This window comes from Canis lupus, chromosome 10 (assembly GCF_048164855.1).
Source record: "Canis lupus baileyi chromosome 10, mCanLup2.hap1, whole genome shotgun sequence".
In the NCBI taxonomy this organism is placed as follows: Eukaryota; Metazoa; Chordata; class Mammalia; order Carnivora; family Canidae; genus Canis; species Canis lupus.
The window spans coordinates 36,391,637-36,417,510 of record NC_132847.1 but is presented as its reverse complement, the minus strand read 5'-3'; the positions used below and the strand labels follow the sequence as shown (position 1 = coordinate 36,417,510).

Genomic DNA, 25,874 nt, shown 5'->3' with positions numbered 1-25,874 from the left:
ATATTCACTGCATTTAAGGCTATGGGAAGAGTGACAGGAGGGGGATGGCAGGGAGAGAATCACAAAAGGTACATGCCACCAACATTCAGAAGAGGAAGATAAATCATGTGTAGCAATTTGACCAATCCTTGGCTAGGAAGATACATTATTATTATTCCAGTGAGCCCATATTTAATACTGTTGCTAAGGATTTGATGTCAGATACAACAGTGCCACAGATTAGATGTGTAGCTTTTTGGCTAACCAGAAGATGGGATTGCAGTTAGCTTTGAATGTTGGTAAATCTCCTTATAATTTATTTTATTCTGTCTATATAATCAGTTTTAATGTATCCTGAGTACTTCTATTATTTGTTGCTATTTAAGAAGTATTTTAGACTTAGTCAATAACTTTGTTTTTTGGTGTCTGTAAAGTCATTCATTGATTTATCTTGATCACTTTAGAACAGATAAAATCATTGAAATATGCATTTAACTTTTTTGGATTTTGGGGGAAAATAGTTGAGACTAGACAAGAATAGTGTGGAATTAAGAAAAAATGAAATGAAAATTCTTTTTAATGCTAATATGGTCATTTGGCATTTTTGTGCGTGCATCCTGAAGTGGTAGTAGAAATATCATCCCTTGGTAAATATTTTTTTTTTTTTGCTTGAAAGTAATAGTGTCAGATACATAACTAGTTTATATTAATAGGGAAAAAACAGTTTAAGAATAACCTATTATTGGGGTGCCTGAGTGGCTCAATTGGTTAAGTGTCCAGACTCTTGATTTCAGCTCAGGTCTCCATCTCAGGGTTGAGAGTTAAAAAAAAAAAAACAAAAAAACAAACCCAATAAGAATACCATTATTCTAACAGTTGTCAGTTGTGTGTGTCAATATATCCCTTTGCTTTTAGTGATACATAGAACATGAAAACCTTATAATAAATCTTGACCTTGCCCTGCATACCAGGTCTATTGAATATATATTTGGCAAATTTGTTTATATAGCTATTTATGAATATTATAGCATTTAATATAAATGATTTAGCAGTTTTTATTTCTCTCTGAGAATGGTTCAGTCGCTTTGAGTTTAAATGGTTATAGCCTGGCAGCAATTTCATTGTCTCATCTTTTTTTTTTTTTTTTTTTTTTGAGGATTTATGTATTTGAGAGAGAGAATGTGTGGGGTTGGGGAGAAGGAGAGGGGGAGAGACAGAGAGAATATCAATCAGGCTTCATGCATGGGGCTCAATCCCATGAACCCCAGATCAGGATCTGAGCTGAAATCAAGAGTCGGACACTTAACCAACTGAGCCAACCAGGCACTCATCTTGCTCATCTTTGACCAAACATCATAAGTTAAATTGTAAATGTAGCAAGAACACATGGTGTTTTTTTTTTAATTGAATTGCTCCAGTTTTTCTAGATTTTTTTTACTATTAAGATATGAGAAGGCAGACAAAATGGGTTTTCTAAATATTTTACCCTCAGCCATGAAACTGGCAGTGAGGTACCAGTATAGTTTGCTCTCTAAGAAAGCTGCAATTATATCTGTATCAAAATTTAATGTGTAATCCTGAACACTTGATGGCCATTAAATGTGAATAATTTTATTTAGATTTGAGTTTCCGTTAGGATTTAACAAAACTGAAAGAGTGCATTTTACTTGGGGGCTGGATGTCAGAGAGGGTGCAGAATGCTCCTATAACTTCTTTGGAATATTATGCTAAAACTTAAGCTATGGCTTATTCTAAGAAGTGCTGATAACATTAGAGATAAAACAGGATTATATCTTATGCAGTTATATCTAATTGCCACATGAATCTAACTTCAGCATGTAAAGTTGGTTATAAAGCCATTTTGAAAATTCAAATTTGTATGCTTTACATATCTCAGTTATGACATAAGCTATTTTCATTTTTGAAAAATAGGGAAAACCAAATCCCTTCCAGCAGTGCAGTGGTGGGGGAGAGGGCTGGGGAAGAGGGAGGTTTTGTCCCCAAGAGTACATTGGTAATGTCAGGAGACATTTTTGGTTGTCACAGATCTCGGGAGTGCTTCAGGCATCTAGTGGGTAGGGGCCAGAGTTGCTGCTAAATATCCTACAAGTCATAGGATAGTCCCCCCAACAGAGAGTAATTCAGCCCAAAGCATCAACCATGCTAAAGTTGAGAAACTTTTTAGTAAGGAGAAAGATCACATATACCTAAAACCTTGTTAATTTTTGGGTTAGTCTCCTAGAAACACAGAAAACTACTTAAAATAATAGCTTATAAATAGAAATTGCTTTCTACTGATGCTATAAAAACTTACCATTTTATAGTAATATAAAATTTTATTTGTAAAACAAGTTTATTTTTAAAACTTATGAAAATACTCATTTAGTCATTTAACAAATATTTGTTGAGTGTCTACTGTGTGCATTGGTCGCTGATCTAGGCTCTGAGGGTGCAGCAGTGAATAAAACCAAGTTCTTGCATTAAGGAGCTTATATTCTAATTGGAGGAGACAGGCAATAAACACATATATGACAGGCAAAGGAGTATTGTTAAGTATGATTACAGTTGGGTAAGGGATAGAAGTTAATGATTGATAATGTAGTTGGAGAAGGCCTTACTAAAAGTGTCAACAGTGATACTTGAGCAGAGACCTGGAACTCAAGCAAGTCACTGATATTGGGAGAAAGAGCATTCCAGGGAGAGGAAAGAACCAAAGTCCAGTCCTCCTGAGGCGGGAGCACACTTGATATTTTCAAGGAATGGTAAGAAGGCCAGCCTACCTTGAGTAGAGCAAGTTGGGGAGAAAGTAGGAGGAGCTGAATTGAGAGTAGTGGTAGATGGAATTGGAGGTTGGAGATGTTTTTTTTTAGGATGTTTGGTGGTCGGGACTTTGGAAACTATTGGAGGGGTCTTGAGCAGAGTTACACAAACTCATTTACATTTTAGGAAGAAAACTGATGGGAAGGATATGAAGAATTAATTGGAGGAGGATAAGGATGGCAGCAGTAAGACTAGTTGCGAGACTACTAAAATGTCCAAACATGAAACGATTATGGGAGTGGTGGAAGTGTTGAGAAGTGGTCCATTATAGTTTAAAGAGCTAAAAGACTTGGTGATGATTTCGATGTGGGGTATGAGATCAGATATGACAAGTCGAAAAAAAATATGACAAGTCGAAGATGATTTCATGGCCTGAACAACTGGAGGAAAAAATATATCACTTACTAAAGTGGAGAAGCCTGGAGGAAGAGTTGATTTTAGGAAGAAGTTAAAGACTTTGGTTTGATGTGTTTACTATGAGATAACCTGGATATTGAATATATCTAAGAAGAGATGTTAACTAGACAGATACAGGAATGTGGATTTCAGTGGAGTGGTGTGTACTACAAATTTATGAGCTTTCAGCATAAAGATGGTATTTAGAGTCAGGGAATCTGATAGGAGATTTTCTAGGAAGTGTATAGTCTTTTTGTCTTCGAGAGAAGAAAAGAGGTTTAAAGACCAAGCCCAGGGCACTCTTAACTTTTAGAAGGCAGAAAGAGGAGGAGGAATCAGAAAGGTGACTAAGAAGGAGCAGCTAGTGAACCAGAAGGTGAAAGTGAGGGTCAAGAAAGTTGATGGTGTCCTCAGGAGAGGTTATAGTAGTGTACGGTGGAGTGTAAACAAGCAGGGAGTCAAGTGAAAGTATTGGGGGAAGGTAGTAATAGGTAGTGAAATGGTATTTGGGTCGACAGATTGGAGGTGCCACGGTTGTTGAGAATTTGTTAGCCTAAGATTTGTTCTTTTTGTTACATTGATAGAGTTTGTTTTCATTGCAATGAATATTGCTATAAATATTCATGGTGCGTTTGACCCTTAAATAGTGCAGGGGTTAGGGGAGCTCACCCCTGTGCAGTTGAAAATTCATGTATAACTTTGACTCTCCCAAAACTTCGCTAATAGTCTACTATTGGCTGGCAGCCTTACCAATAACTTAAACAGTTGGTTAACACATATTTAAATACCTGTTATATACTGTATTCTTACGATGAAGTAAGCTAGAGAAAAAAAATGTTATTAATAAAAGCATTAGGAAAAGAAAGTACATGTTTAATACAGTAAAAAAAAATCTGGATATAAGTAGACTGGTGGTGGTCAAGCTGGTGGTATTCAGAGGTCAACTGTGTTTCATTTAATATAAGACAATTTATTCAGTCTACTGACGGACATTTGAATTGTTTCCAGTTTGGGGCTGTTATAGTTAATGTTGCCAGAAAGCATCATTGTTCATATCTCTTGCTGTATACGTGCATGAGTTTCACTGGGACTTAAAGCTAGAAGTTATAGTGTTCAAAGTATATATCTATGTTCCTTTACATACTGTTCACAGTTTTCCAAAGTGGTCCTACAAATTTAAATCCTCCACTAGTAGAGGATATAGGTTCAGAGTACTTTACAAAGTTAGCCATTTTGCTGGAGATGAGCAGTACTTGACTTTTGTTCTCATTTGCATTTCTCCAATGACTAATGGTATTGAACCCCTTTTCATATGTTTACTGACCAAATGAATAGCCTATTTCATATAGTGTGCCTATGTTAAGTATTTTGCCTATTTGGTGGTTAGAGAGGTGTTGACTTTTTTTTTTTTTTTGTAATTGTAGAGTGTTTTAGATTTGAGCTCTTTTTTGAGTACATGTGTTGTAAATATCTTTTCTCTAGCTTACCTTTTCAGTGTTGATGATATTTTTTGATGAACAGAAGTTTTTGATTTTCATGTACTCCAACTTATCAATCTTTTCTTTTTCAGTTAGTGCTTTTTAGGTTCAACGTAAGAAGTCTTTTTCTATCCCCAGATCATCAATATAATTCTCCTGTATTGTCTTCCAAGTATTATATTTTTTTACATTTCCACCTGGAATTGATTTTTATGTTTCTCATGAGGTATGAGTCAGGGTTTCATTTTTTTCATAGGTGGATAGCCAATTGATTTAGCACCATTTATTAAAAAGATAATTCTTTCCACTTTGCCCTGCAGTGCCATCTTCGTCATAAAACAAGTAGTGTATGTGTGTATCTGTTTCTGGTTCTTTGCTAGTCCATTGGTCTTTTGTCTATCCTTGTGGTTGTACCATGCTGTCATAACCATAGTTAGATAACAAATTTTGTTATCCGGTGGAGACTCTTTTTTTTTTTTTTTTCATTATTTTTTGCTCCTTCGGGAGCCTTTTTAGACATTTTCTCCGCTTCCTTCAATGAAATTAAATACCAAGTAATAGAATTTTGTCAGGTAGGATTAATTTGTGTTTGGGCACAAAACTGTTGAAACGGGTGATTCAACACCCGTGATTCTTCCCCCGCCACCTCCGCCCGAAGAAAAAATTTTCTCCCTCTTAGGAGCCATATAACCTGTATTGAGAATGCATGTAGTAAACCAACCCTCTCACTTTTTTCTTTTTATATAGGAGTGATATGATATTCGCTGTGGTTTTTCTGTTTGTTTCAATGAAATTTAGAAACAGCTTACTTAGTAATTTGTACAAATTGAAACAAAGTAAAAGTAAAAAAAAACGAAAACCAAAAAACCCTCTGCCACCAGTACACTATGCGCTCTCCTGGTGGGGGATTTTTATTGGGATTGTATTAATTTTATAATCAGTTTGGATAGTTGATATCTGTAACAGTACTGAGTTTCCTGATCATAAGCATAGTATAGCTCCAAGAAGAAAACTGCTTCAGGAAGAAATTGGAAACAGGAGTTCTATCACCCTAAGTGAGTAGTTAAAACTTTTGCAAAGAATATTCACAGATTTACCAGTAAGGTCTAGTCTAATCAAATATGAAAGGAAACAAGAACTCTAGTCTTATAAAACTCTTTTAAAAGAAAAAGAGGGAACTCTCCCCATATATGTACATATATGTGTACTATATGTTGAATACATCTTATCAAAGATAAGAAAGCAAATTATAGCCTAGACTGATTATGAACATAAACAACTTCTACACAAAATAGTAGCAAACTGAATATATATATTATATATACATAACCAGCTTGATCAGATCTTAGAAATGAAAGGTAGTTTTTATATTAGAAAATCAGTATTTTTATCACATTAACAGATTAGAATTAAAATCATATGTATTCAGACAACCCTTTAGACAATTAAATTAATAGCAAAACTTTTTAAATAGAATCAAGAAACAGGAAGTTCCTGAATTAAATATGGTCAAAAAAGTACAAGATGTCTGGGGGAAAGATATGAAGCTGAATGGAGAGAGAGAGAGAGAGAGAGAGAGAGAGAGTCTTGATTATGTATTATAATTTGAAAAACTAATTTTAAAATTCTGATGGAAATACAGATTATCTAGAATGACTGAGGCATTCTTGAAAAAGAACAAGAGGGGTGACATGGCCCATTAGGTATGGAGATTTAGTAGAAAGACATAGTAGCTAAAGTGTAAGTCACTGGTATAGGGATAAACCAATTCAGACCCCTATGTTTCAGTGCACAAAAAGAATAAACATCAATTTCAGGTGGATTAGTGACCTAAATATGAAAGGCAAAACTATAAAGCTTTTAAAGGCTTTGAATGATAATAGACGAATAAATCATTATTACCTCAGGCTTCTTTTTTTTTAGAGATTTTATTTATTTATTCATGAGAGAGAGAGAGAGAGAGAGAGAAAGGCAGAGACACAGGCAGAGGGAGAAGCAGGCTCCACGCAGGGAGCTTGACATGGGACTCATCCTGGATCTCCAGGATCACGCCCTGGGCTGAAGGTGGCGCTAAACCTCTGAGCCACCCAGGCTGCCCCTACCTCAGGCTTCTTAAACAGGAAATAAAAAGCATTAAAGGAAAAGATTGATAAATTGGTTTACATTAAATTGAAGCACTTGGAGTTATCAAAATATGCCATAAAAAAAGTGAAAAGGTAGATTCAGAGTAGAAGAAGGTATTTGCAATATACAAGTAAAACATGGTAGTATCCAAATGGTATGAAGAATGAAGTAGTAATCTTTGCCTTCAGGGTAGAGGTGAGGGAGAGAATATGATAGCAAAGGAATGTACAGATGAAAGCTCTGTGTGGTTTCAGATGTTCTCATTCTTGAGCGAGTGGTGTTATTTTTCCCTAAAATGAACTTACATCCTATGCGTTTTCTGGATATAAAGACATTTCTTAACAACAACAACAAAAAGAAATGGGAAAATGAAAACGATAAAGATATATCTTTATTATAGCAGTTTGCTAGGGCTTCCATAACAAATTATTAGAGACTGGAAGGCTTAAACAACAAATTCATTTTCTCAACAGTTTTGGAGGCTGGAAGTCGAAGAGCAAGAAGTCAGCAGGTTGGGTTTCTCTGGATGCCTCTGTCCTTGGCTTGCAGATGGACCACCTTGTCGCTGTGTCCTCACATGAGGACATCTGTGCTTGAGCATCCCTGGTGTCTGTGTTTTTTAATTTACTCTTATAGGGCTACCAGTCAGATTGAGTTAGTGCCCACCCTAAAGGACTTGTTTTAAGCCCTTCACCTCTTTAAAGGCTCTGTCTCCAAATGTGATCACATTCTAGGGTCCTAGGAATTAAGTTTTTAACATCTGGATTTTGGGGGAGACACATTCAGCTACAACACTGATGATGTAGTAAAGTTCTTGAATAGTAAACGGGTTCTTGTGATTTGGATAAAGTTTCCCAGACCAATTTTTAGATCCCAGAATTGCTTCATGAAAAAAAATTAAAATAAAGCAAGGATGTTGTGCTCTGAAGAACTGTGCTAAATGACCAAGATAGTGTGCTAAAATGGAATTTCTCAAGGTATTTTACTGTCTTACACAAATACTCTTAAATATAAGTATGAAACCAAGTGAATAAATATAATATTAGAATTAGATCTTTTAGTCTCATCATCCCCAAGATTTATAAATCCTAGTTGACAAAATTTTTAAAAAAGCTTTTCATTGGGAGAAGAGAAGATGCATTTTATTTGGTCAAATATGGTATTTTTATTACACTCCACTCTACTATAACACCATATGTGCATTTCTGAAATTCACCCTTCTATGCAAAATTATGCAGTGAAAACCACAGGGCTTATGGGAAGATGGAGGCACAACACTCAGAAACTTTGTCAGTGACTCTCAAAAGGATCAGAAGACTCTCAAAAGGATCAGAACCTAATAAAATCAACAGCTTGGTTTCACAGTTAAATAGTTAAGAAATGCATACATAATACTATACTGGACTTGACACTTTACCTTAAAAGAGACCTGCCATGTAGTTGTGGAAGTGGGCATCAGACAGGTTGCAGTAAGTGACTTACTCAGAAGCAATGGAAGGAGAGCCATCTGAAATCTGAGGGAAAATTGTAATAGCAGTTGTGGCAGAGTGTGACTCATAATACAGACAATGAATTATGGTAGCCAGTAGGTGTTCAGATGTGTGCATGTGTTATGTGTATTCCCATGTACCTTCGTTTAGCAGGGTGTGGTTTTCCAAAATCATGTAGGGTTTCTTGCAGTTAAAAATCACACATAAGTAAATGGAATTCTTGCTACGCTCAAGCTGTTGTTTCACATACTGACCATGTTGGAACACTTTCGTGTTTTCAAGCAGCATTATAGCAGAATTTACTGCACTTAATTTCTTATACATGGCTCCATTTTTTTATTTTAGCATGTTTTGTAAGGACTCTGCGTTAGGCTCTTTTCACTGAGCTTTTGAACTGACTGCCAGAATTTGACTGCTAAACAGCATCATGAGTGTCTTGGTGAATTTTAAGTTTTTCTAGACTAACGAATTGAGTGGTTTGGGTGTAGACTCAGATTTCTGCTTGAGTCTGGTGGATGGTCACTGTGATACACAGAAAGGCACCAGTTCTTTTGTTTCAAGCAAACTCATTATGTTCAGTGACCTTCCTATTTTTGATGTTGCCAGGAAGATATCTTTAAGCCTTAGCCTGAATTAGTGTTTAAAAAGCATATGGGTGGTTATATTTTGGGGGTCCTTCCCATTCATTTGTTGCTTCTGTTCACTGTGGAAGTATTATTTCAGAGCTTAGCAGCAGTAGGTTTCCAGAACTCTCTCTCACTCTTCTGGTCTCTCTGCTTGGTAACAGAGGAAATGAAATGCTTCTTGTTTTCATTTTTACACCACTTTCTTGGGTTCACTTTCAAGAGACTCGTTTTTATGCCTTGAGCCAGGAAATCAGCTTTCCCTCAGAGCATTTACATTTCTCCTCCTTGCTTGGTGTTTCTACAGTCCTCTGCATGCATCCCTGTTAGAGAGCATATATCATGTTGTTTTGAGTTTCAAAAAATTGGGTTCTCTCTTGAAATAAACTGCAGCTTTTTCAGGGCATAGATCATATCTTTCTCATTCTTACTTTTCTGTTACATAGCACAGTGTTTGGTGGTGATGGTTGAGTGGATGGATAGTTGAATGGGTGAAGAAGGCTTAAAGAGAGCTGGTCCACACGATCCTATCATTTGTTTCCCCCTCATTTTGACTAAGTGACGTATCTCTAGGTGTCTTGATCACTTGATCTTTAATACTATGAGTCAGGCTTGTACATTCAAACTCTCTAGAAATATAATAATAAAATTTCCTTTTGTGTAACTGTGTAATTGTGCACTATATGTTTTCTTTTTGTTTATTTTTTTTTTCTGGAAACAGTAAATAAGCTTGGCTAATTTGGAACTTTAGGATTGAGGCTTTTTGATACAAGAGTAGTAAAATTCCTATTTTTTGGCTTGCTACTATGAATTAAAACACTTATTTTTGAAATTTTCTAATATTTATGTATTGATTAAGTGGAATAAACTTAAAAGGGGGAGAGTATTTTTTTAAGATAAGGGAGCAATGTTAATGGGTTAATTCTTGACTGTTTTGAAATTTTACATAACTTGTCAATTTGTTTTAAGTCTTTTTTCTCTCTTCTTATAGGACCTCTTTGTTGTTAGGCATGAATTGGCCATAATGAGACTAGCTGCCTTTATGGGCATCACTATGTTAGTTGGAATAACTGGACTTTTTTATACTCAGCTTATTGGCATCATCACAGTAAGTATGTTTTTTCAATGTAATGTATTTATGAACATATTCCCTAATTATGAACTTAATTCTAAGAAGTGACAAAAAGTTTATAAATTAAAGGAGAAAATTACCCATAGCTATTTATATATTTTCATTTTCATATGCCTATGTAATTTTAAAGTAGTTACAATAGGTGTATAGAGTATATATACAATTATACAATTTTGTATCCTGCTTTTAAAAATTAGCATATTTTTGTATGACTACAGACTCCATGTTTATAGTTTTTAATAGTTGGATATACTCTGTTTAGTGACTTGACTATATTTTAGTTAACACTTTTCCTGTTGATCAGCATCTAATGTGTAATATTTTTTTCTATATTACAAATTACACTACTTTGAACATCTCATTTTCCTCTTTAAACTATTTAAGATAAATTCCAAAAAGTGGAGTTGCTGGTAGAAACATTTTATTAGTAATTAGGTCTTATTTATTTTTTGCATATATTTATTAGTCAAATGGGATTTATCAAACAGAGAAGTTCAAAAAGTGAGAAAATTATATTGAGTAATGATATAAAAGTTTGGTAATACACTGCATTGTAGAAGATATAGGTTAAGGTTTTCTTATACATTGTTGATAGAGGGTAAATTAGCATAACCTTTTGGAAAGGTGAATTGTCAGTGTGTATCAAACATTAAAATGCACAGTCCTTTTGATCAATCTCTACACATTTATTTTGCAGAAACTATTGACATATGTATAAATAAATATGTATGTAAGAAATGATCTCCATTGTTATGTTATGTATAGCAAATGTATATGTAAACTTAAGTGTTTACCAGAATATGTTCAGTGAAAACAATGTATAGTAAGAAAAAAAACATATCAAAACTTTCTATAAAGTAACAGTAATCAAAAAAGTGTGGTACTGGCACAAGGGTATATATATATATATATATATATATATATATATATATGACATAGAATTGAAACTCTAGAGGTATTTGTATATAAATATGGTCAACTAATTTTCAACAGGAGCACCCAAACTATTCAATGGGGTAAAGAAAAATCTTTTTTTTTTTTTTTAAGAAAAATCTTTAATAAATGCTGCTGGGATAACTAAATGTACACATGCAAAAGAATAAAGTTGACCCTTACCTCAAACCATAATACATAAATTAACTCAAAATGGATTGTAGACCTAAATGTAGGATCTAAGATTATAGAACTCCTAGAAGAAAACATAAGAGTAAATTTTGGAATAGGAAATAGTGTTTCAGATATGACTCCCAAAGTGCAAACAACCAAGAAAAAAATATAGTTAAATAAAAGTGTAGACTTTTGTGCTTCAAAGGACACTATCCAGAATGTGAAAAGGTGGCTCATGGAATGGGAGAAAATATTTGTAAATCATGTATGTGATAAGGGGCTTTTTATATCTAGGATAGAGAACTCCTGTAACTCAATAATAAAAGGACAGCTTAATTAAAACATGGTCAAAGAATCTGAATGGACATTTGTTCAAAGAGGTTATATCAATGGACAAAAAATACATGAAAAGATGCTCTATAACACTGGTCATCAGAGAAATGAAAATCAAAACCATGATGAGGTACCACTTCACACACGCTATGATGGCTGTATGAAAAAAAGATAGTAGCAAAAGTTGGTAAGGATGTAGAGGAGTCAGAATCCTCACACACTGTTAGGGGGCATGTTAAACAGTGCAGACAACAGTTTGGCAGTTCTTTAAAAAGTTAAACACAGAATCATCACTTCATTCAGCAGTTCCACTCCTAGTTGTCTACTCCAGAGAAATGAAACGTGTGTTCACATGGAAAAATTTGTACATGAACATTTATAGCAATGTTGTTCATACATAATAGCCCCAAACTGAGAGTACTCCAGATATCTGTTAGCTGATGAGTGGATATACAAAATGTGGACTATCCATACAATGGACATTATTCTGCCCTAAAAAGAAGTGGAAGTCCTGATGCATGCTACCACATGGATGAACCTTGAAAACATTATGCTAAGTGAAAGAGACCAGTCATAAGAGGTCTTGCCTTTGTGTAATTCCATTTATATGAAATGTGGAGAATAGGCAAGTCTGTAGAGACAGAAAGGAGATTAATGGTTAACTAGGAGTGGAGAGCTAGGGGGACTGGAGGTGATGGCTAAAGGATATTGGGTTTCTTGTATGAGGTGCTGAACATATTTGGTAATGGTTGAATGACTGTGAACATACTAAAAAAAACATCAAAATGTGCACTTTAAATGTGTGAATTGTATAGTATATCAATTATATGACAATATAGCTCTTAACAAAATGACTTCTCTCATAAGTTAGGTGTTAATTTTACTCATTTTATTTTCATTCATTTTGCATATAATTTGTCAGTGTCCTATTTTCTTAATGTGTTCTTTCCTCTTATTGATCAGTAAGAAATGTTAATAACAATGTTAACTTTCAGAAAAAAAGAAATATGCAGGAAATAGCTGTGTGTCTCTCTCTGTCCTTCTATCTGTTTTCAGACTACCCCTGGAAAGGCACATTAGATATAGGTAGTGATAACCAGCCTCTGAATAGAACAGAAAGAATAGTCAGAAATGGAGGGAAAACATATTTCCTGTATAACCTGTGTTTGTATACTTTATAAGGTACTCATAACCTTTGCTCCCTAGGTTTTATAGGAAAAATACTAAACACACAGGAAATTTTGAAGAATTTTGCATGTGGGTAGGTGAATATCCAGCCACAATGGACATAGTAGAATAATTATCTCATGTCAAACTATCAGTCTATATTATCTTTTGATATACATATCAAAATAAATTGCATCAAATTGTTCACCATGCAAATCATTAACTAGAGCTCGATGCTTGTTTACATTTTTTTCCTTTGAGGCAAAATTTCCTACAGTGAAGAGCATACATTTAAGTGTTCCTATTGGGTGTTCCTATTGGATGAGCAGTGCACCCCAAAACTTTTCATAACATAGAATATTACCATCACCTCAGAAAGTTTCCTCATGCCTCATGGCAATAAATCTGCCTCCTCCGCAGAGGCACTACTGATCTGATTTTTCCCCACCATAGATTAGTACTGGTTGTAGAATTTCATGTGTGTCATTCATATAAGTTTTTCACTCAATATAATCTTTTTTGATCTGTGTTGTTGCATGTATTGATGATTACTTATCGTTGCTGAGTAGTATTGCACTGTATGACTGTGCCACAATTATTTACTTTGTTGATAGAAGGCTGGCTCGATTCCAGCTTGGACAATTGTGAATAAACCTACTAAGAACATTTTTGTTCCGGTCTTTTTGTATTAACATGCTTTCATTTTCTTGGGGCAATATCTAGGACAAGAATTGCTTTGTCACTTAAGAAAAGTTTATCTTTTGTTTCATAAGCAACTGCCAGATCTTTTTCCCAAGAGACCGTACCATTTGTACTCTCACCAACGATGTATGAGAATTCTAGTTGCTCCACATTCTTGTCAACATTTGTTGTTGTCAGCCTTTAATTGCAACTCCTGAGGTCGGTTTTTTTAGCATCTTGTTTTAATTTCTGTTTCCCTGATGACTCGTGATACCGAACACTTCTTCATGTGCTTATTCGCTGTTCATCGATTGTATAATGTCTGTTTAAATTACTTTTATTGTTAATCAGCTTGAAATATTTTTTAATATCATGATTTCTTGAATGATGATGAATAACATGGTTTTAATAACAGTAGTGAAGATGAAAGTAGGTCTTTGCCTCTTTTCTCTACTCTTATACTACTAATTCATAATTGTTTTATAGTCTATCTTTAAATTATGTCAGAATTGCTAGATTATACTCACACTTTGAATTTTCACTTTTGCAGTTGCCAAGATCATTGGTAGAGGTTTATATCCCCTGAAATGATAATTCTCAGATTTTTTTTTCAGTTTCTAATGATGAATGGCTGGAAATGGACATTTGGGATGTTGCTGCTAAGAGTGCAAGTTACTTATAAGGGTCATTGGGTTTATAGCTGGGGGCAACAGGTTCCTTCTTACCCAGCAGCCCCAGAAGCTTCAGAGAAGGAAGTTTGGCAGCAAAGTCTTCAAAAATCTTTCAAGAATCTCCACTATAAAATTTTAGTGTTCACTTTTGAATTGGCCATAAAGTTATTTTTTGAATTTGTTGCTTTTTAAAGGATGAAGAATATCAGATTACTTACTGAATTTGTTGGTTTTTAAAGGACATATGATACCAGATTTTATTCTGACTCTTTTCTGTATTACCAACATGTTAATATTTTCCAAATTGCATGATTTTTTCTTTTGCTATAATACTGAACAGCACTTCATTGTCTTAAGATGGGGAGTTTGGGTTCTGATGTTGTGCTATTTCTAAAACTAAGTAGAAACCACATTTGTTATATAATGCTTTCTCCAAAAGTTTCATTTCTTTCTGTGTACATATAGTGCCCTCTCAGAATACTCTACTAAACAGTTCTGATATCTGTAGAAATTATACATTTGTGAAACATTCAAAAAAAGAATGCAGTGTTAAGATATATATTTGTTAGTCCAGTGTTTACCCACTCTACCTCCTATTGAATCTAAGTACTTTGGACATTTACAGTAAATTTCAATTCCATTTTCTGGGCTTTCATAGTGAGCTTCTAGCATCACTCTTTTGGGATTAAAAACAAAATTTCTTTTATGGTTTCCAGAATGTACTCCTCCTCACATTGATTTAAGGCTCTTTAAGGTTTAATTATTTAAAGTTGTTAAACCTCAGTATTAATTTTAAATCTAATGAATTATCAGTATTTAAATAAAAGAATTTAATATTTTTAATTAAAATTAAAAATACAGAGATTTTGCTTATTTATTTATTTATTTTAAATTTTTATTTATTTATGATAGTCACAGAGAGAGAGAGGCAGAGACACAGGCAGAGGGAGAAGCAGGCTCCATGCACCGGGAGCCCGACGTGGGATTCGATCCCGGGTCTCCAGGATCGCGCCCTGGGCCAAAGACAGGCGCTAAACCGCTGCGCCACCCAGGGATCCCGATTTTGCTTTTTTAAAATACAGTATGCTTGCTGTTTCATTTTATGAAAAAATTAGTACTACCCACAGGAAATTTCACACCTGGGAGTGTTTTTGTAGTAATTTGAATCCAAGCATCTCTCACAATGTGAAAGAAGTGATGAATTTGTTAGGTAGCTTACGAAAGAAAAGGAGAAGGAATCACAGTAAATTTAATCCTTCCACTGACGTCTTCCTCCTTCCCCTATTCCTGCATTCCAAAGACCAGGAGGCATTTTGGGAAAACACTGGTAGGAGTATTATTTCATTATATAAACTGTATCATTACATAACTTGAATATAGGCTTATTAGACAACAAATAGGCAAAACAAATGCTGTCCTTTTTAGATTTAGATTGAGGTTTTGAGGAAGCAGCACATCCGTTTTCAGTAATTTTTTCCTTATTCTTACTTGGAATAAATAAATAATTTCTGTCCATGTGAGAGAGAAGATCCTGTCTTCTTATTTATAGTAGAAGGTAACAGGATAATTACAGTAATGATTATCTGATGTCATTTTAGATTTAACAAGAGCAGATTATCTGTGACCCAGATAAAATAACTAGAAATTAAATTTAAAAACAGTGGATTTCTAATCTCATTTCCAAGGTTAAAAGATCTCAACACAAACAGATGTTTCTGTGCAATAGACTATCTTAAACCCAATTTTAGAGGATTTACCTTTGATTATTTTTAGATTTAATTTTAGACATATGTTTAAAGATATGTTTGTGCATATTTACTAAAATTAATATTGAAGTTAAAATGTTTTCAGAGCAATCTGCTTTGAAGCATTCTTTATTTAGGGAGCAGATTATTCTAATTATTCCTTACTTAGTCTGCTTAGCCTTTTTGTTTCTGTTTCCGAAATGGATAGTGATGTTGTTATTAATGTAATTGATGTTGTCAGAATTTCTTATTGAGCAGTAGTTCACACACAGCCAAGAATAATGTCCATTCTGATGAGCACCAGTACTCATAGTGCTGGATGATTGTATTAGTCATGTTTTCAGTCACTGGGCTTGGGGAGAGTTCATCAAGAAGCGCTCTAACAGCTGGTACAGCGCCTTCTGGTGAGGTTCTGACAGTGAGCTATTGTGTACCATGACACTGCTCTGACAGTTTATCTAAATTTTGTATACCAGCATTTTTGTTTCCTGGGCACCGTGGAGTTTATATAATAGCTTAAGCTTTTGATGGCGCCTCTGGAGCAGAGTGCTTTTCTCAGTTGTGGTGAGGTTGAGGGCAGGATGGGGAAGATGTATTTAGCTGTGGTTTTGAGCTTTAAATTCTCAAAGAAAAAATTTGAGCTTTTGCTCAGTTAGTCTCCCAGGTACTGTTGTTGGACTCTACTTGAATTACTAAAAAGATAGCTTACAGTAAAGCTTTTCAAATTAAAAGGGGGAAAATGCTCCCCCCTCCCCACATCCTGATTCATGATTACTCAAATGCAGAAAGAATCACAAATGCAGGGGTGACTTAACTTTAACTTGATTATTTTATACAATGAAAAGTATCTTATGTTCAAAATGTTCAGTTAGTTTAAATGAGATTATCCACTGAATGGCATTCTCATTAATCAGACAATTAGTGGACTTACCTGCCTTTTAATATATACCCAGAAATGTAGCCCCGAGATTATTAATCCTTATAATTAAATTTTACCAAGTATGCCACTGAATCAGTGTGGTGAATAGCAACATTCAGTATAGTCTCTGTACAAATTATGTTTGGTTTACTCAACTACAGATCAGCATTGCAAATATGGAAATCATGGCTAATTATGCTGAACTCAGCTTACTTAACATTTTTATAAAGGGCATTCCGTATAACATTTTGTTTTCTATTCTGAATTATATTTTTTGTTTAATAAAAACAAAATATTTCTAATAGAATCTTCTAGTTGTAATATTAACTGAAATATCTTCTTAGTGGGTTTTAAAAACCTAGAAAAATCATGAGAATTAAAAATGCCATTTCTTATATGCTTTTAATATTATACACAAGTATTGGCTAATTAATATTTCTTTGAACTTTGAATATATAGAGAACTTTATAGAACCTAGGTTCTCCCTTGCCAAAGAATTGGTTTAAATACATACTAAGTTACATTGCATAATAGTAATACAAAAGCATTCTTTTAAAAAATGCCTCTAGCATCAAAGTTATTATGTGTGGAATTGTATTGCTCTTTAGCATAAACACGTTCCTCTGTGAAAAGTATATTTGTGTTGTGTCATCTCTCTGGCTCAGTGTCAGTCTTCTTGTATTTCTGATAAAATTGCAAGTAATTAACTATCTAAAACTATTTCTAGAAGTTCTTCCATAGGAATAGTGCATTTTAATTTTCTCAAAGCATTATTAATTACTTGAGTGATTAAATTGATGCGCTTTTTGGTAAAGAAGCTAAACAGTTACGAGTTTTCATTTTACTTGAATTTTTACCCATTCATTTTCTCATGTTCTGAATCTACATGAATTTTTGATCTGACTTTAAAATATTACTGTAGGATTGGAGGAAGCACTGAATCCTGTATTTATAGTTAACTTGTAGATCTTTCCCACAATGATTCCTGTGCTTCTCTCTGTCATATTTTGTTAATATTTTTGTTACTCCCTAAATCTCAGGCAGAGAAGCACATTAACCAATCTTACTTACCAGTATACTGGTAACCAGAAATCTTATTGAAAGTATAATGTTGTATTAAAAATGTAAGAGTTGTTAACCTGGAGTGTTGATTGTGAACATGGTTTCCAGCTGTTCCAAATATTTAGCCTAAGGCTTACTTAAACAATATGTTATTTTATGTAACCATTCTCTCTGTCATTCTCTGTGTATTACAAATTATCTTGTCTACTTGACTGCTTTCACTGACTATAAGCTCCTTGATTCTAAGGACTGTGGTATAATATGTCTTAGTATATTTTTGATAGATGGATAAATGAGTAAATGAATCATGGTTTATGTACATAGTATTTATTTTTTCAACTGGATTGTAAGCCCCTTGTGGACATTGGATTATCTGTGTAGTCTCCCATAGTCCCCGTTATTTTATCTTTCATTATACAATCCACTTTTTAAAAATTATATTCTAATATAATTGAGATATTATATCTCTCAGCCCTCTCAAAAAGAGTATAGTATATCAATAAATATCAATAAAAAGTATAGTAGGCAATATCTAGTAAAAAGTAGGGCTACCATTTATTGAGGGTTTATTAAGGGCTCTAATATATATTAACTCATTTAATGCCTACAAAAGCTAAGAGTAAGGAATTATTTGAAAATTGAGATACAGAGTTTTAGTAACTTTCCTAAGGTTACACAGCCAGAAAGTGGCTTGATGAAGAGAAGTACAGGAATTATTTTGGAAAGAGATTTTCAGTGACTATACATATAAGATCTGCTGCCTTCTCACTTTGATTCCATGACTGATTAAATGTTTATATGAACTTCAGATCTGTAATAAAAGATACAGCTTTAATAAAAGATATAGGTCCTCTGTTGGAGATAGATGCTTAAAGAACTGATTATTTCAAATGAGGAATATAGTGAGTTCTGGCTTCAAAGGAGGAGAGAGAGCTATGATTAACAGGAAATATTCTCTCTTTGGATTGCAATGAAAGAAATTAAGGAATCATGCTATTTCTGTCCATGTTCAGTGAGTTTAGTGCTGCAGGCATATATTGAGTATCCACTCGGAAGAGTTTTGCTGCTTGGTGCCATGGAAGATATAAAGCTGCTGTCCATACATGGATAAGAGGTGCTAGGAAGTCAAGCAAAAGTCTATCTTAGAATTAATAGACATTAGTGATAGATAAAACAGATATATAATCTCTCATGAATAAAGTTCCTGAGCAGTTTTTTAAACTCCAGATTAAATCAACAGAATCATTGAATTAGGTATGTGCAATAAAGTAAGAATAAAGAGTGTAGGCAATCATTGAGGTTAGAGTGAGCTGTCTTAATGTCTTTGTGATAGAATGCTCTTAAATTGCATCAAGTTTTCAGTTTGGCAGGTGTAGAAACTCCACTTTGAACACGTTTCCAGAGTTAGGCCCAGAGGCAATAATGTTTATTACTTCAAAAGTGATAGTCATATAAACCAGATTGACTGTTTATTCCCTTATATGTAGTTGTCAGGTGTGCCAAAGTACTCTCCAGCACATTCTTTCTCCTGTACAACAACATATATGGCAGTGTTGCTTGGTGAAAATGAACTCAAAACAGGATGAGTCAGTTGGATGGATTGTATCATCAAGCTGTCTATTCCAGGAGGGCCAGATTCTTAGGACTGTTAACCAGGAAATGTTTGGTGATAAATTCTTGCTCTTTGGCCCCCAATACTCCTAATTTTTCTAACAAACAATAAATACTTCCCTCTGACTTTCTGTTAGGAACTACTTCTCTCTCCTCCATTTCCAAATATAATCTTATCAGTTAGGATATTTTAACTTACTTTCTTAGACTGAATCTGAAAGATATTTTTTTTGTAAGATTTATTTATTTATTCATGAGAGACACACAGAGAGAGACAGAGACATAGGCAGAGGGAGAAGCAGGCTCCTTGCAGGGAGCCCGATGTAGGACTTGATACCTAAACCCAGGACCATGCCCCAAGTCGAAGGCAGGCACTCAACCACTGAGCCACCCAGGTGCCCTGAAAGATCATTTCTTAGGGTAAGACCAACATGCAGGAGAAGATAGAGTAACTGTTGATAAAATAGGCAAAGCCCATATAGATCTTGCTGTTTCCAGTTTACTTTTTTAGAAAATAAACTTTCAGTTCTTAAAATAAGAAAACAGGCACCTGGGTGAGTCAGTTGGTTAAGCATCAAGCTCTTGAGTTTGGCTCAGGTCATGATCTCAGGGCTGTGAGATCAAGCCCCATATTGGGCTCTGTAGTGGGCGTGGAGTCTGCTTCAGATTCTCTCTCTCCCTTTTCTTCTGTCCCACCCCCTTCCCTTGCACATGCTCATCTTCTCTCCCCCCCTTCCCTCTCTCTAAAAATAAAATAGGAAGGGATTTTCATATATCTCTTAGTTATGCAGATAGATGGAAGTCTTAGATATTTTAGTCACTAGACCCATCGTCATGACGTATTTTTCTGGGTAAACTATTCCAATTGTAGACAACATACTATAAAAACTTGTTTCTAAAAACAAACAAACAACAACAACAAAAAAACCTTGTTTCTTATCATTCTTTGAAGAACAAAGTTTTCTGAGTATCTTTCCTGACGGTACTAAAGGTATTGAATCTTTCATGCTGAATGAAATAATCTGCACCAACATCTATTTTATTTATTTTTATTTTTTTTCTAAAATATCCCACATTTCCCTGCTTTGCAGCACAAAACAAACAGTATATGAAGGCTCAGTTGGCACTTTTGGCACTAAGTTGTGGTTTTCAGTGTTCTCTGCCAGTAGAACCCTCTCTCCTCTGGTTTGCAATTCCTATCGTGTTTACGAATGTGGTAGCGTGATAACTTGTGTTGCTCTGAGCAACACAAGGACATATTTGTGCCATGTTTGGCTATTCAAATACAAATTGTATTTTTTTTCTTACAATAGTATTCTTGATAGCTGAGTTTCAGAGAAATAATCATTTGCTATTCATAGAGGGGAAAAACACCTTTTTTTGGCTAGCCTCACAAATCCTGTTCAAAACATCATGGTAAACATCACATTCTTTGATAGAATAACCATCTGTTTATGGTGACTTAACAGGTACTATTCTACTTATTTCTTGAACCAGATCCTGGAAAGATATCAAAAGCACTTGGAAATAAAAGCTTTTCGTAATGTCTGAATCCAAAGACTTTGAAGTTGATTCTTTTACTGCCACAAATAAGTTCCTCAAAGTTTCAATCAAATTGTAAATTTATGCATAGTAAAAATTTCCAATAATACTAGGTATAGTAGTGACTTTGTAGTCAGTCACCTTTCCTATCTCAAAATAGTTTGTAAGTATTCTCTGCAAGTGTGATTTAAGGCCATTTACTTACCTGTCCTAGGAACACTTACAGACCTCTGTCCTGTTTTTCTTTTGCCTGATTGCACAACCTGCCTTCATTGTTTTGGGGCAACCTGTCACCCATCATTGCTAAGAACCCGTTAAAATTACTTCATTCACTTTCCATACAGATGTGGAAGCAGAGGCCCCACTTTCCGCTAAGCCCATAATCAACGTTCTCATGTATTTGCAGACTGTGTTGTCACAAAGTAAAATGTTATTTTGAGGAAATTATGCAACAGAGCTGAGAAAAGTTAATTATAAATAGACTTGTCATTGGATACCATGAATTTCAAAGCACGATAGGAAAACTAATGAATATGGAATATGTGGCTAATCTACAATCTTGTCACAAATTCCCAGGAAATATGGAAATGAAACACTGCTATTGGTGACTTTGTCATCTAAAAAAATAATTTTCTCATTTGTGGGCTAACTATAGTTATTCAGCTGTTCATACATTAAGAACTTAATATTGTGAGCCATTGATGTAACTTCTATAAAGAGATTTTTAAAGTCAGAGTGTTTTTTATTAGTATCATTGGAAGAGAGTTTTACAACCAAAGAAGTTCTTGGCATTGGAGTTGTCACCCCAGATATTTGCATGAATAGTACTGCTTAATAACAGCATAGTCTACCTGCCATATGTGAGCAAGCTATTAGAGGGTGAGAGGAGGAAAACTTGCCTTTTTTCATATATTTAAAAGAACGTATTTTCTTTGTAGTGCTTTGAAGTATGCTTAAGATATAAATATATGTCTACAATAAGATTGTGTGATTTGTGTTTTGATTATTTGGATATTACGTACTGTCACGGTTTCTCAGTGGATTGAGGATGGATTTTTCTCTTAATGTACATGAAACCAGCATGTCTAGAAAATGGTCTTTTCTTCGTTAAATTGTTTTGCTCACATATTTGTGTTAGAGCTCTATAGAAAACACATAAAATTGTATTATTATGAAGATACTGATTTTTTGTGTTAAAAAAAGTTTACTTTTCAGAATAATAGATGCTGTAATATGTGGCAAATGCATAGATTGTCTTGTTGGATTTGTATTTGTTTATAGAAATCCAGAACCAGTAGCACTCTTTGGCCCTTGGCAGTTCTCTGTTCATGAGTGCCTTTAATTCATCATTTTGGTATTTAATTTTTAGTGCCTATTCACTAACAGTTGAATTAAAAATAAATCCTAGACTTTTAAAAGAATTATCAAAGAAAGCAAATATAATAAAGGGTTATGTTTTAATAAAGTGAGACTCCTACAATTTTTGTGAGGTTTTGTAATTGAATAATTTTTTTTAATTTGGCACAGTGTAATGTTCATTCTGTTTTTGTCAAGGGGATTTCAGCAATGTATGCAGTTAATTTAAAATTCTTAGTACCCATATGTAAACTGTTTAAATCTTTAGAATATTCTCTGAATATGATGAAAAGGTTCATAAAGTAGATATGGAAGAAAGCCTTGATAACTTTGTTACATCTGAGTATAATTTTTCTTTAATTTTTAATAGGATACAACATCTATTGAAAAGATGTCAAACTGTTGTGAAGAAATGTAAGTATAAAAGCGAAGTCTGTGGTGCTCTTATTTAAAAATGGAAACAGCTGGCCACATTTGAAAAATGTGTGCATGTAGTGGAAAGATAACATAATGATGGCTTTTTCTTGGTGCCTTGTCTAAAGCCTGAGCTAGACAAGCATAATCCAGTCTTACAGTAGGGGTCTTCAAGCCATGATAGTTTTCAAACAAAATAAGTACTGATCATTCTTGTTACTTGTCTAACTAAAGTAAGTTAAATTATTTGTCCTGAAAGTACATCAAAAGAGATTTGCTACTGTGTTGTTGACACACATCCTGTTAATCCTGAGACTCTCCTCTGCTTCAAAAGTTGCCCTAGGTTGATTGACGACACAGATACAATATCTGCTAGCCAGAGTTAAAACTCAGCTGCATGCCATAATGAAAGAAAAGCTGTATTTGTGATGCTGGGACACAATTCATCAGAGTCCAGTAATGGATCCCCAGCCAACCTGTATTGTTTTAGCTGACTGAAGTGCACCATGGGAGTGCTGTCTTTCACTAATAATGCTGTCTTCTGTAGATCGAGGCCCCGAAAGCCATGGCAGCAGACCTTCTCAGAAGTTTTTGGCACTCGTTGGAAGATCCTGTGGTTTATTCCTTTCAGGCAGAGGCAACCACTGCGAGTTCCCTACCACTTTGCCAATCACGTCTAAACAGATGGATGGTGGGCACAGATGGGTCCTCCATGCTGGAAATGCGTTACAGGTTTTCTGATAATAGAACTATGACAGTCTTCAAGTCAATTAAAATCCACCCACCAATCTTAGGCATCATAATGTGCCCCAGGCTTTATTTTAATAGTGATCTTGATCCTGTTGTGGGACTAATACGAGATCTATATTTAAGTTTTAAAGCATGTTTACTTTCAAATTAGCTTTCCACAGGGATTTCTTTAAATGCTTTTATTATTAAACCCAAAAGGCGGTGATTGAGATAAAATAATTGTACATATTTTTTTTTTTAGTACTGACAGTGTTATAGGTTTTAATTTATGGGAAATTTCAGATGTTTATTTAAATTTTTCACTCTTAAGCAGTACTAACCAAATCTGAATTTAATGCTTCGGGTTTACAAAAGTTGATACACCTTATATTCTATGTAAATTTTCTTTTTCACATACATAATAGCTTAAGTAGTAATAAATACTGCCTTTTACATGTGCTGCAGGATTCTTTTAATACAGCATAGAATTGAACAACAAAAAACCAAAAACAACCGAAAAAGGGCAGTATTTTCTTAGAAGTAGCTCTCTAATGTTTTCTGTTTTTCTCTTCACCAAAAACAAAATAAAAACACCACTAAAATAAAGCACCCAACTACCTACCTTATTTTAAAGGAAAGATTTTTTCCCATATTAGCTTTTCCCGTTTCTTTTCCCGGTACTGATGTGATTATTGGTTGTTGTTAAAATGCTCCAAGATGGAACTTTTGACCACACAGGCATGTATTCTGTTTTACCCTAAGATTTTGGTGAGCAAAAAGGGTAGAGGATTTGCAATAATTCCACAGATACCTTTTCTAGTACAGTTATATTAGAATGCATATGTTTTTAAAATACTAGTGTAACTAGATAATATATAATGTACAGTATAAAGAGGAATATTGTGCTTTTGAAAAACATATGTACTTTTTTCTTTACCTACTAGTATATCTAAAATTACATATTGGACGTTTATATGTATAGGTATTGGCCAACTCATAATGAAACTGTATAGGAAGTTGCAAGTAAAAATAAGTAACTCTTGCGTACCTATAATCACCCACATTGAAATGAAATTTTAATCAGCCAACTACAAATTTGGATTGACATACCTTTTGTTAGTAGCTAACGTTAAGAAATGACCTTAAAAATAAGAAAACATAATGATCTATATTTATCATTAGCTTATACAAATTTAAATTTCTAATGGTGATGGTCTCTTGGAAAGCATAGATGATTTGTGTGAAAAGACATTTAGCATGCTTTGAAAAGAAATTCAGCTTTTATATTTTTTCCATGAGAATACTGCAAAATCCATATATCTTTTTAGAAAGTGTATGCCCTCACAGTCTTTGCCTTGAAGAGAAGATTGAAGAGGTCTGCTGTTCTTGGAGCATATCAATATTTTCCTTTTAGTTCTGAGAGTAGGGAGTCATACCTGAGAAATCATGAAACAGATTTCCATTGTCAGCCAGTTAACTCTACTGTAGTTAGTTCTTTCAGGAATTGTAAATACCTTCTAAAATAATTGAATAAGCTGTTCTCAGAGATATAAATACCATGTCTTTCATGTTCTGACTGCAGTACTTTATTATTTAAAAATTTAGACGTGGCAGATGAAAATATTTATTGGTGCTGATAAGATGCATAGTAAATTTAATATGAGAAGTTATATTTATAGAGCTTAATGAATCACAAAATTAGTATGTTCGTGTCAGGCAACTGAGTTGGGTTTTGTGCAAGCTAACATATTGACCAAATTTGGTCTGGTGACAGAACTGTTAATAGGGAGGTAATGTGTAGATATATAGATAGATATCAGTCAAATGCCTTATGCTGTATACATTCCTGTCAAATGAGAACCTTGAGCAAAAGCAAAGCCAACTGTAGACCCCCTAAAGAGCTTTACGGACATATTTATACTTCATGTAGTAGCAGTAACTACCTTAAAGTTATGTACCTGGGAGGTCCGCAGTGCCAACCTCTGCCTTAGCAATGAGAGCCAGAGGTGGTCCCTTTCCCGAAGATTGTTTTTAGTTTTCTCAGACATACCACTTCTAGGCACATTTTCTTCCCTCCTTTCTCTTTACCTCCCTGGTCTTGATCCTGCCACCTTACTCTTCTAAGTTACTGGGATACAAACTGATACACTAAGCAAGGCATATATTTATTTTGTTTGAATGGCAGAAATGCTCTATATCGATCTATTTATATAAGAATCTATATTAAAGCATATCTGTATATCCGTATGCTGTAACTTTCAGTATTCCGAAGTTAGCACACCTAACTGGGTTTGTAATTCTTGTGCCACTACTTGAAAGAAACCAACCAGCCGGTTCCCAGGGAGTGCAGGAAGTCTAGTTGTGTTCCGTCTGCGCCCTCTTTTGGCTAATTGGTATAATTATCCTGGCTCTAGAGATGTACTACCCCGCAATTCGTTGTATAGCCTAATTCTGAACATGTCAGAGCTTAGGGGGATTGTATGTACAAAAATGTA

The 25,874-nt window shown here is 34.4% G+C and overlaps 1 protein-coding gene across 4 annotated transcripts in view; it reads left to right on the top strand.

The window, feature by feature from the left end:
- The window catches only part of ZDHHC21 (zDHHC palmitoyltransferase 21), a 59,970-nt gene extending 35,989 nt beyond the window's left edge, over positions 1 to 23,981 (top strand). For 2 of the 4 annotated variants that reach the window (XM_072841395.1, XM_072841393.1), the window contains exons 7-9: positions 9,902 to 10,018; positions 22,607 to 22,650; positions 23,198 to 23,981. In XM_072841395.1, coding sequence (XP_072697496.1) covers positions 9,902 to 10,018; positions 22,607 to 22,650; positions 23,198 to 23,330 — 294 coding nt within the window. In that variant the 3' untranslated portion in view covers positions 23,331 to 23,981. Of the gene's footprint in view, positions 1 to 9,901; positions 10,019 to 13,944; positions 14,222 to 22,606; positions 22,651 to 23,197 lie in introns of those variants that run through there. The other 2 variants (XM_072841394.1, XM_072841392.1) reach the window with 2 other exon arrangements.
- The last annotated feature ends 1,893 nt before the right edge of the window (positions 23,982 to 25,874 follow it).